The 15,291-nt window shown below is 44.7% G+C and overlaps 1 protein-coding gene across 1 annotated transcript; it reads right to left on the bottom strand.

The window, feature by feature from the left end:
* Positions 1-1,012: 1,012 nt before the first annotated feature.
* Positions 1,013-15,068, bottom strand: LOC142772247 (uncharacterized). The gene is made up of 2 exons (XM_075874441.1): positions 14,329-15,068; positions 1,013-4,634 (listed from the first exon to the last, which is right to left on the bottom strand). Exons 1-2 carry the CDS (start codon positions 14,977-14,979, stop codon positions 4,131-4,133), a joined length of 1,155 nt encoding a protein of 384 aa, XP_075730556.1. The 5' UTR covers positions 14,980-15,068; the 3' UTR covers positions 1,013-4,130.
* Positions 15,069-15,291: the final 223 nt, after the last annotated feature.

Here is a 15,291-nt window from a genome sequence, read left to right as displayed (position 1 = left end):
AACAATGTAAATAAACATCTTGCTGTTATTAGCTCCTGCTCCTCGCCTCAACTTCTCTGTGAAACCTGGCAAGTTCCAGTCTTATGGGCAGACCCTGACCACATCGGAGGAACTCTGCTTCCAACTCCCTTTTACGATGTCCCATCACTTCTAACATTTTGTACCATTCTACAGTGTGACTTGCTGAATGATGCTCCTTACGTAATTTCAGATAATAAATATAACCTGAACAAACTTCACCCTCCCATTCCATTTGCACTTCTCAAAAGAATGCCTGCAGGTGCCTCACTTTTATGGTAGCACTGTTACCTTGGATGCATTACAATGGATATCAAGAATGTGAAAAATCAACATCTGGAGAGAAACTCGAGCATGTAAAGCTCGTTTGATGCCCTTAGGAAGTTATGTTATCCCATTAAACTGTAATCTGTAAAACCTTCCTTTTTCCACAAGAAAAAGGTTGCATGCCAATCTCATTTAAGCCATCTTCTTTTCATGACAACGAAGCATGTGATCTCTGAGGTTGTTTTTTCGCAAAAAGGATGCAAGGCACAAGATGCACCAGAATTGTCGCTCTTTGGAATGCATTGCCATGTGCTTGTCGAGCGTGGTTTTGTGACCAAAGGATGCACTGCATTGGTCACAGGAAAAAGAACGCTCTCCTGTGTGGGTGCGCAAGTAGCTCACAAGATGTTGTTTCTGAGAAAATGATGCACCACACTGGACACACGAAAAGGGACGCTGTCCTGTATGTGTGTGCATGTGGGCGATGAGGCTTCCCCTGAGTTTAAAGGATGCATCGCAGTGACTACAGGAAAAGGGACGTTCTCCCGTGTGGGTGCGCAAATGAGCCACGAGCTTGCAGTTCTCAGAAAATGCAGCTGGACACAAGTGGCACAGGAATGGCTGCTTGCCTGTGTGGGTGCGAAAATGTCTCTTGAGATCTGATTTTTTTTTGTCACATAGCTGCACTGCGGGCAGGAATGCAGTTTCACTTGTACTGACACCCATGAAGGGGAATGCTCAGGGCAGGGCTCCAACGACGAGGACTCTGCATCATAGAAAGCATAGGAAGAGAACGCTTGCCACGTGTCATGCACTATGTGGCAGTGCACTATATGACTTCATATGGCTACCTAACTATATGGCAAGAGCCACAGGCCATCGGGATATATGATCCCCTTAAATTGTGTTACTCTTGGCCTACTGATAACCTATTCACTGATGGTACAATGAGAGGTTGTAAAAATGTTTTGAAATAGTAACAGTGCATCGACCACGTGTCTCCTATATGTTCCCACATCTGTGCACATAAATACTTCCAACACATGACAAACAACACCTGCTGCTAGCTCATTTTAAATTTAATTTAAAAGCTACACAAACAGCAAAAGAATGTTTCTTTGTGTGCAACTGTGATAAGCATGGACCATTAAACTAAACTGCACAGTTTCCTTGCATAGAAGAAGCAGTGCAATGGAGGACACCAAAAGCCTCACTTTTTATTTCAGCAAAACAGGCATAAAGGAGAAAGTTTGCGAAAAAAAAATTATTAGTAGATGAACTGCAAAATACAAAACATGAACAAAGCACTACCAATAAAAAAAGTATCAGTGTTTCGTGAACATGAAAATCATTAGGCCCCATTCACTTCACCTCATTTGCTATACTCGCTTCACTTCAATTGACACCTAATCTACGCCTTGACCCAGATCACTGTACACTGCCATGACACGTCACTAAGAAGCCACATTCTTGATATTGAAACTGAAAGTGCTTCTTCAATGTAGTGTATTAAGTACATATTCGATGCATTCACAGGTGCCGAAAAACTCTTTTAAGGGTTCTTGAGACCAGTGTTCTTATTTGTGTTAATGAAAAATTATGCTGAAGTAACACTCACACAAAAAAACACCAGGCCTGCACGAACCACCCAGCACAGTCAGAGCAAAAGCTGGAAGAGCGGCCTCTCAGAACCTTTCCAAAACTTTATTTGGGTAACTGCTACAAGCATACTTGCTGGGTACCCACTACACCATTATTAATCACAATTTTTGGCTGGCATTCACTATGCCATCCTTCGTCATTCTTCGGAAAAGTGCGATATCCACCAAACACTTGCAGTGTGTGACGACGATGAGGAATTACGCCTGAAGTGGGTATGTGCCACAGTTAATAGGTGATCAAAAACAAGCTTTTGCAATAGATTGGAGTATTGGACGACCCACTCATTACACTATTAGGAATGTGTGACGCCTGGTTGTTACTTTGCTGTTCTAAAATGCTTTAATACTCACATTAACGTGATTCCTTTCCCACCGTCAAGCCTGCTTAAGGCAAGTTTTTGAACAAGTCGCAAGCTCTGGCGTGGCTCAATGGTAGAATACTGAGTTGGCACACAGCAGACCCGGATTCGAACCGCACTGTGTCCTTGGTGTTCTTTATTTACCGTTTTTTCTCTCTTTTTTTTTTCGTGCGATAGTGGTTACGGACACCGGCGGCAGTGGCGGACAACTGTGACGCCACACATGCCCCATGTTGTGATCTCATAACTAGCTTTTCCTGTAAAACTGATGAATAATTTCTCAAAAGGAGCTGGCTGTTTCCATATTTGGCTATTTCCAAAGAATGCAAATCCTTGGATGCTTTGTGGGACCAAAGGACCAACCTGCAACAGCACAGGTATCACTGTTAACGTGAGAACGAACACACACAGTGCACCTACACATACTGCTAACTATTGCATCAATCAATCTTTCACATACAGAACTACTTGTAATCATTTGCATTTTTGCCAATGCAATCAAACTATTGCGAATTTCAGTAATTACATGCATCCAGTTTGAACGGCACAAAAGGATTCGAGAAGCTTACTTTTTTTTAGACAAAAAAAAAAGAAAAAAGCTTAGCGGATGTAATGTGTCGTAATCGGAGCACAAATGGAAATTAAGGCTCGTGTTACTTCAACGGGATGTGAAACTGCAATAATCACATAACTCAATGCACACACTGCCGTTTACCATTTTTCAGTGGGCATGCACTGTGAAAAAGGCAAAGCTTGTATCCTAGCCCATGAATCTGCTTCTGTGATACACGCTGGAGGACAACAAAGAAAAATGGAGATAGAAAAGGCTCTGGAAACTCAAAAGGCAGTTGAGGCATGAGTCAGCAATGCTTCTACTTCACTGTTTAAAAAAGGAAGCGGACTATCAGTGCAAGCAAAAACCAGACATGTGCTATAGCACATATAAGCGGCGGTGAAATCCATCACGAAAAATACTTCGTCCGTGACGTGGCGCTTGCTTTATATAAAATAACATCTCAATTAACTATATCAACTAGTATCTTATATTCCCATCTACGTACTTCTACCATTTCTTCGACATTAAACAGAGTATATACTTCTATACGTCATGGCACAAAAATAAGGATTCACAGCAAAATTACGGACTGCAGTTGCCACAGATTAGGGGGCATTACCTGATTTTGGTGTGCATGTGATCTTTGAGGCTCTTCCTTCAAACAGGATGGATTGCCATAGAAACAGGAAAAAGGATGGTCTTTTGTTGAGTCCGTGTAAGCTTGCTACATTCATTAACATGCAAGAGACGCTACCATCATTCATGTAAACAAACACTGTTGCTGTTACCACTTCCTGCTCATCAGCACGACTATTCCACGAGTCCTGGCTGGTTCCAGTTTTATGGGCATACCCTGACCACATCGATGACTCCGCTTATAACTCTCTTTAACGACTTCCCATCCCTTCCAGCGATTTGTGCCATTCTACACTGTGACTTACAGAATGATGCTCCTTACCTAACCTCAAATAATAACTATAACCTGAACAAACTTTTCCCTCCCATTCCACCTACTTTCCTTCAAAGGAAGCCTGCGGATGATTCACTTTTATGTTTGCACTGTTTCCTTGTAAAGGATGCATTGCAATGGATATCTAAGGCGTGAAAAATCAATACCTTGCAAAAAACTCGAGCATTTAAAAGCCGTTTGATGCACTTAGGAAGTTACGTTACCCCTTTGAAACCTACTAAACCTCCAGTTTCGCCACAAAAAAAAAAAAAAAAACGTATCTTTTCATGGCAATGAAGCATGTGATCTCTGAGTTCCTTTTACAGGGTAAAATATTCAGGGCACAAGACACAGTAAAATGGTCGCTCTTCGGAATGGATTGCCATGTGCCGAGCTAGCGTGGTTTTGCGACGAAAGAATATACTGCATTGGTCACAGGAAAAGGGAAGCTCTCCTGTGTAGGTGCCCATGTGTTTAACAAGAGGTGCCTTCTGCGAAAACGACGCGTCACACTGGTCACACGAAAAGGGACGCTTTCCCAAATGAGTGCGCATGTGGCTCTTAAGGACTCCACTGAGTGTAAAGGATGCATTGCAGTGAAGACAGGAATAATGATTTTCTCCTGTATGTGTGCGCATGTGGGTCTTGAGGGCCCCTCCGATCGAAAAGTACGCATCACAGTGAATACAGGAATAGGGACGTTCTCCAGTGTGGGTGCGCAAGTGAGCCACGAGCTTGCAGTTCTCAGTGAATGCAGCAGGACACAAGTGGCACGGGAAGGGCTGCTCGCCCGTGTGGGTGCAAGATGTCTCTTGAGAGCTGATTTTTTTTGGTCACATAGCTGCACTGCCGGCAGAAATGCACTTCAGAAGCCTAAATTCAGAAGACTAAATTATGTATTCAGAAGCCTAAATTATTGATTTACTTTTCACTGCGCAATGTATTGATCAACTTAAAAGTGACCCATGCATTTTAGGCATCACAGTTTTCATGTCAAGACATATCAAGTGCACCAACTTGCATGGAAAATCAGTAAAGAAATGAAAAAAATTTAGCTGTAATAGAATATTTAAAATGTTCACAATATAAAAGCGAAGTGCCACTACAGAGTGTTACAGTAACTAGTCTACAAGACTTTTTTTAAGTTACACCGGCACACACATTTGAACTTTCATACAGATACAATATTATTCTTTGCAAACTATTTAGTCTAAAGCAAAGCTTTCAAAGCACAAATCAAACTTATGCTCATAATTATAAATAAACCTGCTCCTCTTTTAAAATGTTCAATAGACCAAAAAAGCAGGAAAGGAATATCCGATTTCACTACACTCAATACTACCGGTCCAACGGTGCTACCAATATTCGCTGCTATATCATCGTCACAAATGCTGAAGGGACACCCAAAACTGAAAATCAACTTCTAAAAAAAAATAAGCTGTCAATATCGTGAGCATCGTCACCGACTCTTCTTTATCAATTTGACGTGTCATCATTTGTATAATTGCTCATCTGTAGATACCATCATCAGTGTGTGCCAGCTCGAGCTCGTCTAGAATAAAGCTCTTCCTCATAAGTGGTGAACGATGCTTCTCGATCCCCAAGTCCTCTCGCACGTTACCACAGGAGCTCCGCTCGGGTCGTCGTCTACTACTACTTATTATGGCAGTGCAAGACAATCCTAATTTATCCAACACCACCAGACAATGTGCAGCCTCCGCCGTCGACTCTGGGCATCCACAGCCAGCAGCGTGATCCGCCAGTATTCTTGGGTCTCAAAGGGGATGACGTTGAAGAATGGCTACACACCTACGACCTCAAAAGCGAGTTGAACAGGTGGAATACTCTACACAAATTACGTACGGTTCCTTTCTACCTGACTGATGTTGCCAAACCCTGGTTTTGGAGCCACCTCCAAGATCTTCGCGACTGGGACACGTTCGCTAGGCAGCTTCGTCAGATTTTTGGTTCCCTCAATGTTCGTGCAGGGGCAGATATGAATAAGCTTGCTGAACGCATTCAAGTGGCGGGTGAATCATACACCTCGTACATTGAGAATGTTCTTGCCTTGTGCAAGCGTGTAAACTCATCTATGCCTGAAGGTGACCAAATACGCCATATTATCAAAGGCATAAATACCTTCGCATTCAACGTCCTTGCGTTGCAAAATCCTACCACTACTCAAGATGTCATCACCATTTGCCAGAGACTAGAAGAACTTCAGTCTATTCGTCTCTGCCATTATGCCTCGGACACTCGTCTTCCTGCGTTCCTTGACATCCGTGCCCTGGTCCGCGACATTGTTCGTGAGGAGCTTTATGGGCGCTGCTCTTCCTGCGCTCCACCATCTACTTTAACCTCAGCTCCAACCAAGTTGCGGGACATGATTAGGCAAGAGATTGCATCTGCGTCACATCCACCATGTTCCGCCGAATCCAGACCTCGTCAGGTACCAACGTACGCAGAAGTTGCCGCGCTCTGAGCACCCACCACTATCCCTGCGGCTACATTAGGTGGCCATGTACCTGTGGCATCAGTGTCACCACCGATGCGCCCACAGCCCTATTACACCGTGCCGCCTCCTCCTTGCCCAATCTGTTATTATTGCGGCTATAGAACTCAAATATCTCGCTTCTGCCGAAGGCACCAACGGGACGAGCAACGTGGCTATGCTACAGAGGAACGTGGATGCTTCAGTCCACTCATGCACTACCAGCGCACGCCTTACCGGTCTTCCTTTTAGCGTTCGCCCTCTCCACCTTAAAGCATGGGTCTGCCTGTGAACTCCCGTGAGTCTCGCCGCCGCTCACCATCTCCCGATCGCCGTTCCGTGTCGCCTCTGCGACCTGCTTCTAATGTTCTGAATGCCCGCTCGGAAAACTCCCCAATGCAGTTTTAGAAGGGGAAACAGCATACACTGGAGAGCCAGCAATTTCTCCAGACAGCCCATCGACCTTGTTAACAGTGTTAGTAGAAGGGATACGCTTCGAAACTCTAGTGGATACTGGCGCAGCTATTTCGATTATTCGCTCTGACCTTTGCTCCCGTCTGTGCAAAGTCACAACACCTTACTAAGGCCCGTCTCTCCGTGCTGCGACGAACGCCATTAGTCGCCCACTCGCCAGGTGTACAGTTCGTGTTTTCATAGACGGTATTCGTCATCATATTGCCGTTGCAGTTCTCCGTGAGTGCACCCATGAACTCATTTTAGGGTGGGATTTCCTTTCGTCTGCATGCGCTTCTACATCTTGTCGTCAGCGCCTCATCCACCTCAATCCCACCAACTCTTCTGTATCGGAACACGAAGAGCGCATTCGTCTTGTCACCACTTCAGATTACGTTCTTTGGCCATCCCGAAAAGAAGTAATTAGCGTTAATTGCATCAACATTGTGTATGGCGATGTGCTTCTACTACTTTATGGCCACACGGTACATCGAGGCATTCTGATCATTCCAGGCCTTGTTCATTTTTAAGAAGAGTCTGCTTTTATTACTGCGTTGAATCAGACCCCCGAACCCTTATTGTTGCCCTGTGGATCAATAGTCACATGCGCTATTGACCAGCATTCCGTTGCAATTGTTGCCCTTCCAAGTCAAGGAGACCTACCAGAGCAAAACGCATCGCCACTAAACTCTCCCACTCCTCTATCGGTGACGATAAGCCCTGATCTGACACCAGCCCAGAGTCAAGATTTGCTGAATTTATTAAACAGACATCACACTTTGTATGACGACTTCGGCGACTCACCGAATTCAGATTGACGGCTCCCGAATTATTCACCGGCGCCCATACCGCGTGTCTCTTACAGAAAGAAAGATAATCAAGGAAAATGTCTCAGACATGCTTTGACGTGATATCATACGTCCTTCTTCGAGTCCATGGTCTTCACCAGTTGTTGATTGATTGATTGATTTATAGGGTTTAACGTCCCAAAACCACCATATGATTATGAGAGACGCCGTAGTGGAGGGTTCCGGACATTTCGACCAACTGGGGTTCTTTAACGTGCGCCCAAGGTCTTCGCCAGTTGTTTTGGTGCAAAAGAAAGACGGAACAGTGCGTTTTTGGATTGATTACCGGGCACTGAACAAAATAACGCGCAAAGATGTTTACCCTCTCCCACGAATCGACGACACACTAGATTCGTTGCATGGCGCAGAATATTTTTCCAGCCTAGACCTGTGATTGGGCTACTGGCAAATACCAGTGTCCGAATCTGACAAAGAGAAGAGGGTTTTTGCCACCCCAGATGGAGTATATGAATTTAAAATAATGCCTTTCGGACTTCGTAACGCGCGCGCTATTTTCGAACGTATGATGGATAGCGTAGTACGTGGCTTGAAGTGGAAAACCTGCTTATGCTACCTCGACGACATCGTAGTGTTTTCGTCTACCTTTTCGCAACATCTGCAACGTCTCGAAGAAGTCCGAGGTTGCCTTGCAAAAGCTGGTTTACAGCTGAATACGAAAAAATCCACCTTCGCAAGCAAGACGATCAAGGTTCTAGGGCACTTAGTCACCAAAGACGGTATTCGACCGGACCCTGAAAAGCTTGCCGCCATCCTCGAGTTTTCCCGTCTGTTGCGTCAAAAAGACGTGCGCAGTTTTCTCGGCTTGGCATCCTACTTTCGGCGCTTCATACGCGATTTCGCAAGGCTTGCGTCTCCCCTCCATCAGCTGCTCGCAAGTAAAACAGCAATCGTCTGGTCTGAAGACTGTGAAAAGGCTTTCCTGGCGTTGAAGCAAGCCCTGACATCCGACCCGGTACTATGTTACTTCAATCCAGGTGCATTCATCATTCTTCACACTGACGCCAGTGGTCATGGTCTCGGTGTCCTTCTACTGCAGCGTGACAACACCTCACACAAACGTGTCATCGCTTACGCCAGTCGTGCTTTGACTGCTGCCGTAAAAAATTACACAATAACCGAACAAGAGTACCTTGCTGTTGTATGGGCGGTACGAAAATTTCGTCTATACCTCCACGGTTGCCACTTCACAGTCGTCACCGACCACAACGCATTGTGCTGGCTTTCGTCGCTAAAGAACTTATCGGGCCGTCTTGGCCGCATGGTGCTTCGTTTACGAGAGCGCAACTTTGATGTGGTCTACAGGTCTGGTAAGAAGCACCAAGATGCTGATGCTCTCTCTCGCTGCCCTCTACCCAACCGTGATAGCCCACCGTTACCAATTTTCACCGCGGCATTACCCATCGCGGGTCTCAGTTGGCTAAGGTCCGGCCGCCCATCTACCCTTGTGTCGCATCAACGCGTTGACCCTTACTACCGCTCCATAATAGCACGATTAGAACGCACATCCGCTCCTCTGCATGCCCGACTTCGTCGAGAACTGAAACAATTCAAGCTTCAGAATGGTGTTTTATATCGCTATATTTACCATGTCGAAGGAAACAAATGGGTTCCCGTTATACCGTGTTGTCTACAACGTCAGGTTCTTGATACATTTCATGATGATCCTGCTCCTGGACATCTCGGCTATCACAAAACGTACGACAAAATACGCAGTCGGTTCACCTGGCCTGGCCTCTCATCTGCCATTGCCAAATATGTTTCTTCGTGTGCCTTATGTCAGCGGCGGAAACGACCCACAACTGCTCCTTCTGGCTTTCTCCAACCTCTTCCTTGTCCCACTTTGCCATTCGAAGACATCGGGATAGACTTGTACGGCCCCCTTCCCGTGACCTCCAATGGAAATCGTTGGATAGTGACGGCTGCTGAACACCTCACTCGCTGCACGCTGGTACAGCCTTGCTGCACGCCGGTACAGCCACTGAAGTAGCTGATTTTTTTCTGTGTAACATATTTTTACGCCACGGAGCTCCACGTGTTCTGCTCAGTGACCTTGGCAAGGCTTTTCTTTCCTCTATTGTTACTGAGGTCATACGTGCCGTCAACACCATCCACAAAACAACTTCTATTTATCATCCACAAACAAATGGCTTTACGAACACTTTCATCGCACCCTCTCAGACATGATTGCCATGTACGTCAACCCTCTCACATGAACTGGGACGCCATTTTGCCATTCGTAACATGCGGCTACAATACAGCTACGCAATGCACCACCGGCTTTTCTCCCCATTTTCTGGTCATGGCCGCTCTCCAGGTGTAACTCTAGATGTCTCCTTCCTTTCGGCTCCTGCTACCTCAGTAGGACCTTTATCCGCACAATTTTTGTCTTGCCTCGAGCACTGTCGTCATCTTGCCCGAATCAACACCGGCATCTCTCAGAAAGCTCGCAAGTCCCGCTTTGACTCAACTCACCGTGCTGTCACCTTTCCTCCAGGAGACAAGTTCTTCTCTGGACTCCCGCGCGTGTGCCCGGCTTATGTGAAAAATTCCTCAGTCTTTTTATAGGACCTTATATGGTGATTGAACAAACGTCTCCCATTAGTTACCTTATCTCACCACTTAACCCTCCCTCCGACCATTGTTGTCATGGGACAGAAATTGTGCACGTTTCTCGACTGAAGCTGTATACACGATGCAATTCTTGATTGATATGTGGGGTTTAACGTCCCAAAACGACTATATGATTATGAGAGACGCCGTAGTGGAGGGCTCCGGAAATTTCGACCACCTGGGGTTCTTTAACGTGCACGCAAATCTGAGCACACGGGCCTACAACATTTCCGCCTTCATCAGAAATGCAGCCGCCACAGCCAGGATTTGAGCCCGCGACCTCCGGGTCAGCAGTCGAGTACCTTAGCCACTAGACCACCACGGCAGGGCCCAAAGCAATTCTTAATAATGGTCTTTCGCCCGGCCAGGAGGCCGCTTCCAGCGTAACGGGGAATTAGTGTGAGCGTCATCACCGACTCCTCTTTATCAATTTGACGTGTCATCATTATTTGTATAATTCCTCATCTATAGATACCATCATCAGTGCGTGCCAGCTCGAGCTCGTCTCCAATAAAGCTCTTCTTCATAATATCTATATTTGCCAGTTTCCAAAGAACACAACTCTTTGGATACTTCGTAGGACCAAAGGACAAACGTGCAACACCACAGGTATCACTGTTAAAGCGAGAACAAACACACAGTGCACCTACATATGCTTCTTGCCTTGGCATCAACCAATCTTGCTCATACAATTTTGCGCGTAATTACTTTATTTCTGTCATTGCAATCAAACTATTACCCATTTCTATGACTATTACATGCATCCAGTTTGAATGAAAGCACAAGAGAGTTCGAGAGGCTTATTTCTTTTTAGACAACAAAAAAAGAAAGAAGCTTAGTGGATGTTATGTGCCGTAATTGGAGCACAAATGCAAATTCAGGCTCATGTTACTTCAACGGGATGTGAAACCGCAATAATCACATAAGTCAACGCAGACACTGCCGTTTACCATTTTTCTGTAGGCATGCACTGTGAAAAAGGCAAAGCTGTATCACAACACATGACTCTGCATCTATGATACACGCTGGAGGGCAACAAAGAAAAATGGAGATAGAAAAGGCTCTCGAAAGTCACATGGCACTTGAGGCATGTGTCAGCAATCCATCCATTTCACTGTCTAAAAAAACAGGGGCACTATCTGTGCAAGCAAAAACCAGATATGTGTGGGCAGTACATAGTAGTGGCAGTGAAATTCATCACGAAAAATACTTTGTCTGTGATTTGACACTTGCTTTACATAAGATAAGGTCTTAATTACCTATATCAACTAACTATATTGATTAGTATCTTATATTTCTCACCAATGCACTTGTGTCATATCTTTGGAATTAAACAAAGTATATACTTTTATACGACGTGCCACAAAAATAAGGAAACACAGTTCTTTGGCAATGTTGCATCAACAGTTGCGTGCTCAAGCACCCAAGACCATGTGCGTAAATTACAGTCCTATACATGGAAGACATTTCCAGTATCTTTAAAAGGAAAGCCCTAATGAGAGAGCTCTTTTACCAATATTGATCTGCATGCTCTCAAAAACTGCCCGTTGGGTAAATAAAATGTCAGCCGTATAAACATACCTTCAAATGCGTGTCACCAAAAACATGCAGTCTTTGCAAGCGAACAAATAAACCGGTTTAACACTAGAACACGAGTCCTTGTCTTGTACCAAAACCCCATGCTCAAAACACATAACAGGCTAAACATCTCATGAGGTGTGAAAAAACTCCAACTTATAGCAGGCAAGCACATGCATGATTAAGCTTATTGCGTGTTATGCCATGCTAATGGTTTTTTTCGGGAATTCCAGATAATCTATATCTTTGGGAAAACTTCATAAGTTGTCGTTCATCCTATTTTTTGCATACACTTACCTTGAAGAGATGCAAAATTCAAGTCTAGTAAAATTTACACGTTTTTCTGGAATTTTTCTGTGCCCAGTGTTGTCCTATCAGGTGTTGATTGATTAGCATACTACCCTATTTTTGTCACCAGTTGTACTTTTTGAACATTACTAGCACCACACTCTCTTTCACAGTAAAAGCTCTTAAAGAGAGTTAAACTCAGGTCACACACAGTTGTCCGCCACCGCCGCCGGTGTCCGTAACCACATTGCGCAAAATTAGAAAAAACCTAGCACCAATGACACAGTGCGGCTCAAACTCAGGTCTTCTGGGTGCCAGCCCAGTATTCTACCACTCAGCTACGCTGGTGCTTGTGAGTTGTTAGCAAACTTGTCTTAGGCAGGTTTGATGTTGGGAAAGCAATCGCGTTTATATTACTTATAAAGCATATTAAAACAGTGAAATAACAACCAGTCATAGCACAATGCAAATAGCGTAACGAGTGGGTCGTCCAATGTTCCGACCCATTACAAAGGCTTGCTTTTGTTCAGCTATAAACTGTGGTGCATACTCACTTCAAGCATAATTCCTCAGCGTCGTCAGCCACTGCATGAACAATTGGCACAAAATTCTTTGCAAGTGTTTAGCGGATACCACACCTCTCACAAGAATGACGAAAAATAGCATAGCGAATGCTGGCCAACTACCCAAAAGATAATTATTAATGCCCTAGTGGGTATCAAGCAAGTGTGCTTGCAGTAGTTACCCAATGAGTGTTTTAAGAAGGCTCTGCAAGGCAGCTCTTCTGGCTTTCGCTGTGACTGAGCTGTGCCTTCCGTGCAGGCCTGGCGTTTTTTTTGTTCGCATAACTTTTTTGCTGTTAAATTTCATTATCACTTCTCGATACGCATGCTTTATACCTACTTACGTTTGCAGGAGTACATTTCTTTGTGTTCATGTCTCTAGGCATTTCATAATAACTTTGAAAATGTCTTTTTATCTCTGTAAATATAAAGAGATAACAAAAGAACACAGGAAGCTTGATTCTGTCAACACTCTATAGCATTCTTGTGTATGCCAATTTACACTCCTGTAATCACACTCGATCATCCTAACAGGCCTAGTTCAAGCAAAAACACAGATACAAATTTCAATTATGTTTATTTGTACGATAAACTTATACAAAGAATTATAAAGGAGAGTCTGGTTACATACAGCAGACTAACAAATGGTCATTGGTTATTTCACAGAAAAAGTAACTAAATTTATGTATGCTAGATGTACTGAGCAATACTAAACAAAACTCTGCGGTCCACATTCAATGCGAGCCTAACATTCAACTTCTTCGCTCGTGTTGAAAGTAACCACGACAGAAGCCACTGAAAGCAACATACTAAAGAAAACTCAAACAGCGAGGAATTCCAAAACCTTCCCAGCAAGTGGAAATCAACAGCAACAACAGAACTTCAATCAACTAAAGCTCACGAAAAAACGGCTGCATTCCCCTGATTTTTAGGACACCTTGTTTGCACGACGGTGGGACCTGTCGCAAATTGAATGCTCTCAGAGTGAAAAGTACGGACTGCAGTTGCCACAGATAAAGGGGTGTTACCCAATATGGGTGTGTGCATGTAATCTTTGGGGCTCTTCCCTCAAACAGGATGGATTGCAATAGAAACAGAAAAAAGAGATGCTCTTTTGTTGAATCTGTGTAAACTTATTAACATCAGTAACATAAGGATACGTAACCATTATTCATGTAAACAAACACTGTTGCTTTTTGCACCTCCAGCTCATCTACAGAACTTCTCCCCGAAGTCTGGCTCATTCCGGTCTTATGGGCAGACCCTGACATTAGCGGACTCTGCTTATAAATCTCTTTTCAACATTCGATTGCTCCAAGAAATTGGTGCCATTCGACAGAGTGACTTGAAGATTGATGCCAGTTTCCTAGCCTCAACTAACGGTTACACTATTACCTGAACAAACCCTGCCATCCAATTCCACCCATCCCTCTTAGAAGAAAGCCTGTAGGTCCCTTACTTTTATAGTAGCGCTGTTACCTTGAAAAGGATGTGCTGCAATGAATATCAGAAATGTGGAAAAACAACATTTTGCAAGAAACTCTCTTTTTCTGGCATCTAAAACCCATTTCATTTCCAAGGACATTACATTGCCTTATCAAGCCGTAGACTATTAAACCTCCACTGTCCCCACACACACAAAAAAAATACATGCCACTCACAATTAAGTCATCATCTTTTCATGGCAATGAAGCATGTGATCTCCGAGTTCCTTTTTCCGGGTAAAGGATTCAGGGCACAAGACACAGGAAAACGGTCGCTCTTTGGAATGGACTGCCATGTGCCGAGCTAGCGTGGCTTTACCACGAAAGAATGCACTGCATTGGTCACAAGAAAAACCATGCTGTCCTGAGTGGGTGCGCATGTGCCTAACAAGATGCGACCTCTGCGAAAACGACGCGTGGCATTGGTCACACGAAAAGGGACGCTCCCCCGTATGAGTGCGCATGTGGTCCTTGAAGGCCGTTTTAAACGAAAAGGTTGCATTGCATTGTGGACAGGAATAGGGACGTTCTCCTGTGTGCGTGCGCAAGTGGGTCTTGAGGGCTTCTCTGAACGTAAAGGAGGCATTGCAGTGAATACAGGAATAGGGACGTTCCCCAGTGTGGGTGCGCATGTGAGCCTTGAGGACCCCGCTGACTGAAAAGGATGCATTGCAGTGAATACAAGAATAGGGACGTTCTCCAGTGTGGGTGCGCAAATGAGTCACCAGCTTGCAGTTCTCAGGAAATGCAGCTGGACACAAGTGGCACCGGAATGGCTGCTCGCCTGTGTGGGTGCGAAGATGCCTCGTGATATGTGCCTTTTTTTTGGTCATATAGCTGCACTCAGGGCAGGAATGCAGTTTCACTGGCACTGACACCCATGACGGGGAATGGTTCGGAGATGTCTCCAACGATGAGGAATCTGCAACGTCATGGAAAAAAATGGGAAGGCAATGCTTACCAAGTGTCACAGACTATGCGGAAAGGGACTATATGACTTCATATGACTATTTCAGGGGTAGAACAGGGTAGATGAGTTTGAGAGCAGTCCTGGGAGCAGACAAAAGCACTTTTTGTTGCATGCATGGAGCAGCCAGAAAGACGTTTCATAGCAGGCTTGGAACAGCCAGGAGGTCCTTTTCGAG

This window comes from Rhipicephalus microplus, chromosome 9, assembly GCF_043290135.1.
Source record: "Rhipicephalus microplus isolate Deutch F79 chromosome 9, USDA_Rmic, whole genome shotgun sequence".
NCBI classification, from domain to species: domain Eukaryota; kingdom Metazoa; phylum Arthropoda; class Arachnida; order Ixodida; family Ixodidae; genus Rhipicephalus; species Rhipicephalus microplus.
Note: the sequence above shows the minus strand (reverse complement) of the source record. Positions and strands in the feature narration are given on the sequence as shown.

Coding starts and splice junctions, on each gene's coding strand:
- LOC142772247 (XM_075874441.1), bottom strand. CDS start 14,979: ATGACCAAAAAAAAGGCACATATCACGAGGCATCTTCGCACCCACACA. Junction 4,635..14,328: donor GCCATGAAAAGATGATGACT/TAATTGTGAGTG, acceptor TGACCAAAAAAA/ATCAGCTCTCAAGAGACATC.